Raw genomic sequence first — 14,126 nt, 5'->3', positions numbered from 1 at the left:
ATAATGATGATGAAGTTTATGGCTATGTGGAACCCTGGTTGTTGAGGTTTCTTGTGGAAGGATCTTACCAGGTTCCAGGGGTCCTGCTGCAGTGTGGGCTCTGGAGATGAGCTGGGGAATCAGCAGAAGAACACAAACCAACTGGCTCATTGTAAATTTAGTTGGTTGTCACTGTAAAGATATTTAAGTTTTCTATGGTCAGTGAAATGTATAAATACATTGATGCCCCCCTCAGGCCAGTTCAGCTACTCATTCAGGCCGAGTCTGACTAGAGGCAGATACCAGAATCAATTCAACCTTTTCTAAAAAAAAATAAAATAATAACCAGCAATGAAAAGTTCTGCCCAAACCAGAAACCTCTGTAGATCCTTCATGTTTAAGGACAAGTTTAGTTTAGTTAAAAGATGAATCAGTAAACGATGTTACTTCTCGTTAGTGTGTCTTTAAGGTTGTAATTAATAAAAAACTGGAGGACTGAGGTGGTGCTCGAGAGCCCAGATGGCATGACATTTACATACTAGTGACCAGAAATGTCACTCTTCATGATCTGGACCAGGAGGGGTTCAGCACTGTACATGATTTCAGCCCCTATGGAATATGAAGTTTCCCATCAGTGGAATCTTTTGTGGGTGGTGCAGAGGCTAAATGAGTTTCACAATGTGCTGATCACCAGTTCCTCATCAACCACGAGTCAGTCCATGCTGTGAGAAGAGAAAACGTTTTTTTTCCTGATGATCTGTTTAGGGGGAGGCATCGCCTGATGAAGTGATCGTAACACAGCTGTTCTTCTGGGCTCCAGTTCTGATGGTTTGGTGGCATCATTAGAGTTTGTGGAAATGAGGTTTCCTGTAAAGATGCATGTTTTCCATTCGTGCTTATAAATACGGCACCAATTCAACCTGCAATTTGTATAATTTTTCCATCTCGCCTCCAGCAGTCAGCTGATATGATGAAATATTCTTTCTTGGGTTGTTCACATATTTTTCTTTCATGCTTCCATACCTGCATCCCTCCATCACATAAATAACACACGTGGAGGAAATCCAGAGAGAAATCAGCAGAGCGTGCGTTTTAATTTCGAAAGACCAGAAATAAATCCAGTATGCCAACACACACACACACACACACACACACACACACACACACACACACACACACACACACACACACACACACACACACACACACACATATTTACCACCTGTGCTCACCAACCAGGTAATATACTGTCACAAAAAATATTTAAATATTGCAAAAAACGATTAAAAAAACATTCCTGTGCTCTGGAATCCTTCTACTGAAGGAAATGGAAAAGGCAGTAACTTCTTCTTCTTCTTCTTCTTCTTCTACTTCATCTTCTTTCGGCTTCTACCATTAGGGGTCGCCACAGCGGATCATCCGTCTCCACCCTCTACATCTCTTTCACACCAACTACCTGCATGTCTTCCCTCACCACATCCATAAACCTCCTCCTTGGTCTTCCTCTTTTCCTCCTTCCTGGTTTCTCCATCCTCAGCATTCTCCCACTGATAAAAGGCAGTAACTCTACTATTTTCTATTATTGGCTCCAATGATGTATGTAATGGTGATCTGTAATGGATATAAAACAAATCACATTGCAATATGTAATTTTGGTATAAAAAAGGGTGATTTTCCAGATAATTATTTCCCTGCTCATGTTCAGAAAATGAAGTAAAGTGTAGAACACTGCAAATTTAACAGAATCTGAGGATGTTAGTGAAGAAAAGCCTGTTATAAAAGTATTAATAGTCTGGGTGTTTTTCTTATCGCTGGCAACCGGATCTGGGAAACACTTGGAAAAATGTAAAGTGCTGAAAATATCTGTTCAGTTTGGAAGAATTTGGGACCGAAATGATGATGATCCAAAAAAAAGAAAAACCCACTTTCATTGTTAGAATTCATCAACAACAAAAAAATATGATTTTAATATTATAAATATGAAACTGCCAAATGTTTAAACGTACAGAATTTATTATTACATGGTCAATTAATTTGCGCAAAAACCTCACTGTCGCCATGTTTATTGTTTTGTTGTGTTTTGCGTCATCTTGTGTTTATTGTTTCATGAAGCACGTTGGTCCTGTTGCTCCTGGAGGAATGTTGTTCTCTATACAGTCCCCTCTATACAGTGTTTTATGGTGTTTAAGAGACACGTGCGTGTTCCTGTTGTTTCTATGCAACAAACTTGGAAACGTAGCTGTCTGAAGGTTTCCTCTGAACAAACAAATCTAAAAAAACTTTATTTTCAGTGAAAAATCCTCCTTTAGCATGAAGAACAGTTTTATACACATTGTTTCTCCAAACGTTCAGCTGAAATACTTTGTAAAACTTACCAGAGATGTTCTTCACTAGATGGAGATGTTTCTTGTTCATCTCAGAGCAGTTCAGTAGGATTTAGGTGTGGTGACTGGGCAGGTGGTTCCATGATGGACATCACTCTAGACGTCTGTCTGCTCTCTAAATAACACGTACAGAACTCAGACGTGCGCTTCGGCTCATCGTCTTGTTGTACGGTGAAGTCGCTTCCAGTGAGCTGCAGTCCAGATGAAACTGTATGGCGGTGAAGTGTGGAACTGCAGCCATGTTGGTTCAGGATTCCTTTCACAATTTAACCTACACACATATATATATATATTTCATAGCTACATGGATTTCATCCAGAACCTGTGGTAATACAACACTAGATGTTTCTGCACTTTTCACTGTATTCGTCTAAAATACCAATAAAATCCATTCGAATTGAAGCGTGAAGATGTTTGACCTTCCTGTGAGATGAAACGTATAAAACATCTCCAATAAACGAAGACTGTAATGATCTCTGAAAGACCACCTACAGATTATATCGTTTATATCCAAGACCCGGAGCCCATTTCTATTTAAAACACTCTTTATTTAACATTAACACTACATTCAGTCCACTGATTGCATTCGGAAAAATAATGAATAAATATATATATTTTTAAAAACGTAAACTTGACGGATTTACAGCATTTACACGATCCACCGTTTACCGTAAAACATTCCGGAATAGAAATGATTCCTAAAAAATAAAAAAAAATATCACCCACATTTCCGAATTCCTTCCATACGGTTTATAAGAATTCACATTACATTATTAAAAACGGTACAAAAAAACCAGACCGTTAAACTGGTTGCCATGGAAACGAGACCCTCCTTCATTCCTACTAAGTTGGTCATCATCACAGATCCTGATCATCACCTGCTGTTTATATTCATTACACTAATCAACAATTGTGTGTCTCCAACAGTTTAAGGAGGAACCACACATGGGTGGAAAAGTCAGGTGTCCCAATACTTTTGTCTATGAAGTGTAGCAGTAAAGAGGATTGATCACATGTTGTTCAGCTGCTCGGCGATAAAATGGACCCTGATGTTCGGTTTAAAAAAGTCGTGCAGACACTAAAGATCTCTGATGTTCTAAATGTTCCTACAAGACAGTGGAATCAGTATCAGTGGAACCGTTCAGAAACACGCTCAGGTGTAAAGTCCTTATTGAAAATGTTTCCTATAAAATGAAATGTGTGTGTTGCCATAGTGATTATTCTTAAAATCGGTCCTGTGACCACAAACCGGAACGTATGTGATGTTTGTTGACTGAAGGATCTAAAAGGTTGTCACTCGTATAAACGTGTTCATAACTCGGAGACGTTCTGCTGGAACTGACGTTTGAGAAGATCTGAGCTTTACTGCAGTTTCTCCACCAGCTGCTGGTACGTCCTTCTCTCTTTTGCAGAGTCGTGTCTTTCCGTGACGTAGCGTTTCCCGTTGCTCTTCAGGTTCTCCTGCAGTTCCTTGTCTCTCAGCAGTCTTTTGGACAGAAGCACAAACTCCTACAGAGGAACAGAAGATGATCTGGATATTACAGTTACTCTGAATTACCACGAGATCGTAACTACAGCAGGCTTCATCTGAATGTGAGCTCGATCGCTCATGGATCCATCAGATGAGTTTAAAACCACGTACGTTTATGATGCCCTCGTTTCCAAAGTGACGTACATAAGAGCTTTGAGGTCTACACTCTAAAACTGGGTTATTAGGACGCAGACTGATAATACCATCAATCTAAAACTCTGTTGGGAAGAAAAGTTGGAGAGTTTTTTAATATGAATAATAAGAGATGTGCTGAACATGTTCAGAAATTTCCCCACTGTGAGATGAATAAAGGTAGATCTCAAAGAGGTACTGCAGGTCTTCAGATATCTTTGAAAACTGCTCGACACTCAACCCCTTTCAGGACCTAGGAGCCAGAACAGAGAAGAGTCATGAAGCATGTCCTCCTTGTACCCTGAGAGATGGTGGGACCAGCTGATCATTGGTGCAGAGGGAGTGTGATGAGAGCTGTGAGGTCAATGGGTGGTCCATGGTTGGAGTTTTGCTTATACTGAGCTAAAAATGATGACTGAGTGAATTATAAACCATCTAACATGGAGAGAAGGAGACTCCAGTATCTGTGCTTCATGAAAATTGGTAGGTTTTGATTATGAACTTCAAGAAAAAGTATAGAGTTTTATACGAAATACGACTGTTTATAGCTGCTATAATGCTCATGTAGTTCACCTCTAGACCTTCACTGGTGTTCTACCTGAATCAATCCACCTCTTTATAGCATGATTACATCTGTAGAAACATCAGTATTATAGAGAAGTGCAGTAGAACAGAGCGCTGGATCACACACAGGATCTCATACAGTCAGAATGAACATCATCACTGAAGCAAGAAACCCAATGAACACAATTCAACACGTCTCCTTTCACTGGAGCCACAACTGCACCTCCACATACATCAGCTCCAGCAGAAGCATCGATATTCACTCCATCACACACACACACACACACACACACACACACACACACACACACACACACACACACACACACACACACACACACACACACACACCTCCACATACATCAGCTCCAGCAGAAGCATCCATATTCACCTCATCCCACACACACACACACACACACACACACACACACCCCTCCACATACATCATCTCCAGCAGAAGCATCCGTATTCACCTCATCCCACACACACACACACACACACACACACACACACCCCTCCACATACATCATCTCCAGCAGAAGCATCCGTATTCACCTCATCACATCATGCCTGCATTTTATTTCCATGGATTTCGTTTAAGTATAAACGGTTCATAAAAAATCTTAATAACTGTTTTGAACTGTTTTGACCTTTTCTCATGACGTCCACCTTTTTCTTTATTATCCTTATAAATGTATCTGCAAACAACTTTGACTAGTGTCTCTCTCTGAGCGTCCAATCAGAGGACATTTAAAAAATACTGATGTTATTGGACGCCTGCTAGATGGCCCAGGTGTCTCCAACTTGTAATCTGATTGGATGAAGCTTTAAGCAGCATGTACACTACAGACGCTCACACTTTTGATTCCTAAGACCACAAGGCAGATTCCTTTTAACTCTGGTAACATGTGATGTGAAGGCTGAAATCTGATTGGATAGAAACTCTAACCTAAACATACACACTATGAAATGAGGGGTATGGACTACTGGGAAAAATGTTATGAATACTCATGAACAGAAATATATATAAACTTCTTATTGATGCTGATTGGAAAGGTCCCCTGGTGGTCTAGTGGTTAAGATGCAGCGCTCTCACCGCTGCGGCCCGGGTTCGATTCCCGGTCAGGGAACCATCCCCAGCCACTCTCAGTGCCGGTCCCAAGCCCGGATAAATTGGGGAGGGTTGCGTTAGGAAGGGCATCCAGCGTAAAACATATGCCAAATCAAACGTGCGGAGGATCCTCTGTGGCGACCCCTAACGGGAGAAGCCGAAAGAAGATCATCATTGATGCTGATTGGAGTTTTGAAGGACGTGTTGACCCTGAAGAGAACATGAACTAACATGATTTATAGATGATTAAATGCTAAATGTAAATATTTTAAAGCATGACATCATTGTTTTGTGATCATTTTCCAGCGCAGTGTTTATTATCACTTACTGCCCCCTGATGTTGAACTCATCTGTGTTGATTTAATCTCTAATAAGACCATTGTAGAATTTAATATACTGTATAATTACATCAGAGTGAGATGTGGATCTTATTATAGTACTGAAAGGTATTTATGTGTATTGAAGTGTCTGCTGTAGATGGTAGATGTTCGTGATTAGATGATGAGCAGGTGGAAACGTTGTTCGAGCCCTGACTCGGTCTGCAGGTGCACTGATCTCGCTAATGCTAAGTAATAATCGCTCTTCATCTCTACAGAGACATCAGATACGTCTCTCTGTGACTTTCCCACAGATGATGATGTTCATGCTTTCGTTTTATATATTCTGAATTCTTTCTTCTCAACGTACGTGCGCGCGCGTGTGTGTGTGTGTGTGTGTGTGTGTGTGTGTGTGTGTATGTTTCCCTTTAATATGATTTAACGTTTAAAGCCCTCCGTCACTCCCCTGCTGTTTAATCTTATCCCTGAGTACAGAGTTAGATATCGGTCTCTACACGTGAAGCTAATATTCATCCACGGTCTCGTGAGAGCATCTGCGTTTCTCAGCATGGCGTAGCGCGAGACTCGCAAAACGACTCTGATCTCAGCAGGACCCGAGGAACCGCAAGAACATCAGAGTCTAATTCAGAGTGAAACCATTCTCTTATTGCATTTAATGAGTCTCTTTTCACAAGACGCTGCAGGATCTCGCTGTACATGATTCTTACATATCTACACACACACACACACACACACACACACACACACACACACACACACACACACACACACACACACACACACACACACACACACACACACACAGCTGAGTGGTGGTCTTACTACACTCCCTATAAATTTCATATCTGATTTAATAATTTTTTAGTAAAGTTGTGTGTAAATCTGTTCGGTGGTCAAACCGAGTGAAACGTTCTCTTTGAGTTAACAAAGAATTTATGGTGTTTCTTTGTCCTCATATATATGTGTGTGTGTGTGTGTGTGTGTGTGTGTGTGTGTGTGTGTGTGTGTGTGTGTGTGTGCTGATCATCATTCCTCATTCATTTGTAAAGTCCAATAACGCAGCTCAGCCACTGCAGCTCATCGGGGCGCCAGTCAGTACTAAATCCTACACTATCCGATTTATGGATTTGTTTTGGATGCCTTTAACAGGAAAACTACACAAATTGTCTATTAAATTGTTTTTTTACTGAAATAAATACCAGATTGACAGTAAAATTACGTATGTAAAAATCATGAAACTCATTATAAAATGTACTTTATATTCGTCACATGCACTTTACAGCACAGTAAAGTTCTTTCTTCATTTCAGTGACATTAGAAAACTAGGGTCAGAGAGCAGGGTCGGCCATGATACAGTACAGCACAGAGGATTAGGGGCCTTGCTCAGGGGCCCAAATGTGGCAGTAACCCTGAGCTTTAACCACCTTATATCCCAAATTATAAACAAATACACGACTTTAATATTGATTCGTGGATGTCCATTTACACAAACTCAGCAAGATATTAAGGAAAAACTCATTAGACGAGTAAATAAACGCTTGAAGCATAAATGTCTGTTAAATTTTCTAAAACTTTTCATGGGAATTTTGGAAATAATCCAAGTTGAAATCAGGAATTTATTTTTAATTTTATAGGAATTAATTAGAGATTTGAGGAAAATGTATATAAACCATAACATATAAAACATAATTATAAACATTTAGTTTGGTCGTAAGCAGACGAGTGTAAACTAATACAGATAAAAACAAAACATTTTTTACTTTGATTTAATTGTTAATTTTATGTATGAATGTGTATTTATAATGTATGTAAGATTTATGTAAATTACATATAAACTCATCAAGGTGGACATTTATTGACACTATTTTGTGTGCAGGATTTAATGAATGATGTGTTTTATGTGATGGAGGAATGTGCAGCGCCTGTAGGGGGCGTGGCCTTTAGTAACTCTGCAGTAAGAGTGCTGTGTGCAGGTGATTGATGAATGTGCAGGTAGAAATTCATCTGAAACTGCATTAAATCTGGTTGTCTGTTTGTAAATTTAATTTAACTGTTATAGACGAACATTTCAAGTCTTTAAAATTCCTGGAAATTCACAACCCTAAGCCTGATAAATGAGAATAAATTCACAGACATGAACCAACATCACATCAAAAGCAGGACATTTCAGCTCTGGGTCTTGGGATTAAAGTTCAGCTCTGTATTACAGATATCTGAAGGTCCAGTGTGTAGTAACGTGTGAATTTATTTTTAGAGTTAAGTCCAGAAATATACCTGCAATATTTCATAACGTTTTTAACGTTTGTTCCAATATGTTGAGAAACATTGATTTATTTTATTATTAATAAAGACAACATGATCACATGATCTCTGAAGATCTCACCTGAGGGGAGGAGAAGAGCAGGCCGTTGTGCTCGTGTCGGACAACTGCAGCGTTCCCAGGAATTTTCCTCGCTAACACCGGCACACACAAATCCATGGCCTGATAAACACACACACACACACACACACACACACACACACACACACACACACATTATCGTTTGTAAGTGAACCTGTAATATCAGATAACTCCATTTGAAGGGTAAAAAAGAAACGTGTATAACTAGTGCTTTAATCCTTAGATCAGTTCTCCAGTGTTTGCTGCAGATAAACTGGATTAAAGCGGAACACTGATAAACCCCCGGATTAGCAGTAAAAAGTCAGGGCTGTAAAGCAGAGCAGGATTTTTAACAATATTTTCTGCATGTAACAGATTCGATTACTGATTTGATCCTGATGTGTCTGAAGGATTTAGAGGATTTATTGAGAAATTAAATTCATAAATCTGTCTGTTGAATACTAACACTTTTACTTTGTGACATGATTCTGTAATTGTATTTGTTAATTGAAGATCACTTTTTGAAAGTTCACTTTACCACTTTGTCTTTTTTTGACTGACTTGATTGATCTTTGTTCAATTTTGTACGACTTGTTTGATCTTTGTTAAATTTTGTACGACTTGTTTGATCTTTGTTTAATTTCGTCCGACTTGTTTGATCTTTGTTTAATTTTGACGACTTGTTTGATCTTTGTTTAATTTCGTCCGACTTGTTTGATCTTTGTTTAATTTTGACGACTTGTTTGATCTTTGTTTTATTTTGTCCGACTTGTTTGATCTTTGCTTAATTTTGTTCGACTTGTTTGATCTCTGTTTAATTTTGACAACTTGTTTGATCTTTGTTTAATTTTGACCGACTTGTTTGATCATTATTTAATTTTTACAGACTTGTTTGATCATTATTTAATTTTTACAGACTTGTTTGATCTTTGTTTCAATCTGGCGTGTTAAACAGGGTGTTGTGTTGATGTTTAATCTGAAGAAATCAGAGATCTAATCTTGTACTTTAAAAACAAATGAGATACACAGTGGGATGAAGGTCACATGATCCAACCCAGACCTCTAAGATGGCGGCCGACATGCCTTCCGACACGGACGAGTTGACGACTGCGAACGCTCTCCTCATGGTGGCGTGGAGTTCCTCCTGATTCCTCTCTGCTGCTAAAAATACTCCAGAACATCTACACAGACACCAACACACACAACACTGAGTGAAAGTTCTGGAGAGAAGGCCGACAGCAGGCTGTAGGGAGTTACAGCAGCACACGTTAACGTCTCAGGATTTAGAATAATAATATACAGAACGTTACTTATCACTTTCCCACACCATGTCAGTGCAATTTATTCTGTGCTGAGATGCTGAGAACCTGATAGCACCATGTCCCCCATGCATTAGAACCTGCTTGTTTACAGTTTCACTGGATAAAAATGAGTGTATACAGAGATAAGTTCCCTCAATCCAATACCAATTTCATGTGAGAGCCCAAAGCTGAGGAATAATCGTGAAGACAATTTCTTGCGTACTTTGTTCGAGATAAAGAGTCTCTGAGGAAAGCCGAAGAAGAAGAGTGGATAAGTGAAAGAGCAATGAGCTTTACCTCTTTACACATTCTTCAACTTCTAAGCTAAGTACAGGGTCGATCTGTAAAGAAAAAAGAAATAAAATAATATAAAAAATGAGTAAGAAATGGCACTTTCATATCCAAGTCTTGTTCCTCTCAAGGTTTCTTCTTTATACCTTCTCAGGGAATTTGTTCCTCACCACCATCAGCAATGGTGATTAGAGACAAATGTATAGAGACTACTTTCTAATGTTACTTTTCTGTTTCTGTTTTCAGCTGCTACACATTTCATTTAATATATAACATTATTTCTATTTTCTTATTTTTATTTTTTTACTTTAATCTTTACTTTGATCTTTTACTTTGAGCAACTGCATTCAAACAAAGTCTTCTTTGATTCAAATAACACTGAATTAAATTCAACTGAATCGAATCGAACTGATTTTGAAATGAATTCAATTCAGTATTTTTCTTTTCTGTAGAATGAACTACAGACTTTCCGTTCCACAAACGTTAAATAAACATCTATTAGAAGTTACACTACAGTTCTAGAAAATGAATCAAGAAATTCTGACCAATCAGAATCCAGATTTCAACTGCGTATGTAAAACACATACACCATGTTATAATAGTGTTATTACTAGTAATTATCATGTTATAATAATGTGGGCTGAGAAGTGAAAGAACTACCCATAACACGTGAAGTTTACTGTAGATGTTTCTTCTACACTGTGAAATCTGATGTATCTGTATATCAGACAAATCAAGTAGATATTTCCAGAAAAAAAAAAGAGTACTGAGCCCACAATCTAAACCATAGCAACTATTTTATTATCAGTTTGCTGGATCAGGGTGAGATCAGTGGAGATAAGGTTGAGATCTTGGTAAGATCTTGGTGAGATCAGGGTAAGATCAGAGTGAGATCTTGGTGAGATCCAGCTTTCTAAATAAAGCACATGATTTAAATAAAGTGATTAAACTATAAGACAAGAAATACTGAATCTCACATTCGTATCTTATATAAGATGAGGAACGACTTCTGTGTGAGATGATTTCTGTAATAACCGAATCCCAGAGTCTGGATAAGACAAATTTTACATTCTCATCATTTTCAGCACAGCATTAATCTTAATGAAGAAAAAAAAGCATCAGAGAATACGGTCCGATTTTGGAGATTAAGAACAAACAGAGGTTTTCTCCTGAAATTGATTTATTATAATGTAAATGCTCCTTTGTGTCATTTCCAGGAATTTGGAATAAAAATGTTGAGCTTAGAAATGACCCCCAAAACCTTTTCATAATTCATTAAATGTAAAATACTACAATACTAACCACAGAAAACCAAAGAATACATGGATTTGCTCTCGATGATCATTAGATGTTAAGGAACATCTATTTTTAAGGAGAAACGTTCAAGTGGTGCAAAATCTCAAAACATCAGGTAAAAATACCATCAATAACCAGCACTAAGCACTAGGTGGCGCTGAGATCCTCTCACTGAGTTGATTATATGTAAAATGCAACTGCAATTTCTTTCTCCAGCCTGAACTGCAAGTGTAAGAAAATATCCATGTCTTCTGGGAAAGAAAGGCTTCGTACCTCTGGCACACACTTCAGAGGAACTGATTTCGGTCAGATCTCAGTCTCAGACTCGGATTAGCAGGTCCATCATTCCTTCTCATATCTGCCTCACTATGTGCTGGCTTTTTATGTTGATTCAAAGATCCACCCCAGTCTGAGGTTGGTCCAGAATGAGCCTCGTTGAGAACTTTGCCCTTATCAAAGGCTTGCTAGTAAACCGAGTCCCAAAGCTAAGATCTGAGGTGGCAGATGTTCTGATAGAGACTCACAGCTACAGTGGCTTCTAATGGTGCCTGCCATGTCCAAGCAGCATGATGATGCAAGAAGTGTGAATTTTATAAGATGTGCCACAGATGCAGCAACACACACACACACACACACACACACACACACACACACACACACACACACACACACACACACACACACACACATACACTTTCACACACTTTTGGATTTGTGCTCACCTTTGGGCCGATGATGATGAGGATCATCAGAGGGTTCTGGGCATGCCATTCTGTTGGAAAAAAGATCTGGCAGAGGATTAGCCATGTAAATAAAACAGAACACACACATTCGCTTCAGGCCAGGAGATCAGGAAGTAACGAGGCATCGGGGGGTTACCACTGATCTGAATACAAAACTGCCTATAACATTGGACCCTGAAAACACTGACACTGGAAAAAAAGACACTGGAGAATTGTGGACCAACATAAGCACCTACAGACATAATACACAAGAAATATAGAGTCCTGGAAATGTATGACCCTGGGAACATAGGACCCTGAAAATATAGGACACTGGTGAGATAGTGATCTAGAAACATTTTCTATAAGAATAAACTGATTTAAAATATAGAACCGTAAGAATATAGGACCATGGTAATAGAACCTTAGAAACATAGGGCCGTGGTAATCTAGGACCCTGGAAACAGAGGGTCATGGAAATATAGGACCCTGGAAATATAAGACCCTAGAAATATAAGACCCTAGAAACAGAGGGTCTTGGCAATATAGAACCCGATGAAACAGAGGACCATGGTAACATAGGACCCTAGAAACATATGACCCTAGAAATATAGAACCATAAGAATATAAAACCATGGGATTAAAGGACCCTGGTAATAGGACCTTAGAAATATAAGGCCGTGGTAATATAGGACACTAGAAACAGAGGACCTTGGGAATATAGAACCCAGGAAACAGAGGACCATGTTAAGATAGGGCCATGGACATGCAATAAACTGGAAACACAGGGCTGAAAAACAGAAACCTAGAATGCTGGGAACTTAGGACCTGCTAACATGGCCGCTTGCAGTTCATTTGGGGAAGTGTAAATGGTTCAAAGACCTTCATCATAAACGTTATGGTTTGCATAAAACCTAAGGTCATTCCTCAGAGCTGTGTTAAGAGCCAAATCTGCTTGCTAATTAGCTAATACAGTTCTAGTCGTTAACTACTACATTCTCCTCAGGACAAATAGTAAGTTACGTTTATGAAGTGTGTGAAAGTTCACCTGAGAAGGCGTTCAGCAGGTAGAGAGGGTCCTTCACTTTTCTGAGTCCACACACTAACAGGAACACGTGCAGGTCATCTACTCGATCCACACACACTCCTACAAACCCAATCAAACGAGATCGTCAATCAGGAGAATCCTCCGATTCAATGAATTTCCAGCTAATCAACCAGAGTACAGTGGAAACCACATTCAGTACATTTCTGTGTCCATGGATTTTTATGAAGAAAATGAACATAATGCAAACATGTTCTACAGATTTCATAAAGTGATCGTGTAGCTTTTTCGTAGCAATTTAAAAGCCAAAAACAACAACAACAAATAAAAAGACAAGAGGCAAGAGCACGGTCGATAGAAAGTTCCCCAGTCAATAACATGCTAGCTAGCAGCACTACATTCCGCTAATGAAGGTTTTAGCTAATGAATAAGAATAGAGTTCTATAAAGAGGATGCAATCACACTCTGCTAAGGCGTGTCCAATCACGCCGCTACTTCAAACAGCCTTGAAATGCAAATGTAATGAAACAAAGTTAATTTAAATCCTGAACCTTTTAGCTGATTAGCACGTGTCCGCATCCAGACCCGTAATGAGAAGTTCAGAAAACCCGGTCCGTTTGCTAAAACGTCTGATCCGATCAACTCAAACATGAAAACCGGGGGCGCAGGTTAATTATCCTGACCGGGAGAGGTTAATGAAACCAAGAGCTGGAGTCTCGAGGGAAGCTCTGATGTGAGGAAGATTTCCTGAAACGATCTGGAATGGTTTGGGGTCAGTGGCTGCTGGATCAGGGGTTCTAATCCCTCTTAATCCCATGACCAGCGCTAGGAGGCTGAAACACGTGAAAATGTGTCTGCGATAGACTTTGCTGAAATGGGACACGACCCAAGTGACCACAGCACGCAGGATTAAACTCTTTCTGGATTCTGAGACTCGTTTCTCTGAGAGATAAAGCAGAGATAAGAGAAGGAAATTCATTTCTGCAGATAAGCATCCAATCCCATAATGCCTTCAGCAATTCAGACGCTAGGCCATGACAGGGAAATCACAC

The 14,126-nt window shown here is 39.3% G+C and overlaps 1 protein-coding gene across 3 annotated transcripts in view; it reads right to left on the bottom strand.

Moving 5' to 3' along the window:
* Positions 1–2,890: 2,890 nt before the first annotated feature.
* The window catches only part of glt1d1 (glycosyltransferase 1 domain containing 1), a 23,154-nt gene continuing 11,918 nt past the window's right edge, over positions 2,891–14,126 (bottom strand). The window contains exons 7-12 of one of the 3 annotated variants that reach the window (XM_083554256.1): positions 13,078–13,176; positions 12,030–12,079; positions 10,018–10,061; positions 9,480–9,600; positions 8,423–8,521; positions 2,891–3,872 (exon numbers count right to left, since the gene is read on the bottom strand). In XM_083554256.1, coding sequence (XP_083410382.1) covers positions 3,726–3,872; positions 8,423–8,521; positions 9,480–9,600; positions 10,018–10,061; positions 12,030–12,079; positions 13,078–13,176 — 560 coding nt within the window. In that variant the 3' untranslated portion in view covers positions 2,891–3,725. The other 2 variants (XM_083554257.1, XM_083554258.1) reach the window with 2 other exon arrangements.

This window comes from Silurus aristotelis, assembly GCF_946808225.1.
Source record: "Silurus aristotelis genome assembly, chromosome: 11".
NCBI classification, from domain to species: domain Eukaryota; kingdom Metazoa; phylum Chordata; class Actinopteri; order Siluriformes; family Siluridae; genus Silurus; species Silurus aristotelis.
The sequence above is the reverse complement of the archived record's forward strand: the minus strand, read 5'-3'. Positions and strand labels throughout refer to the sequence as shown.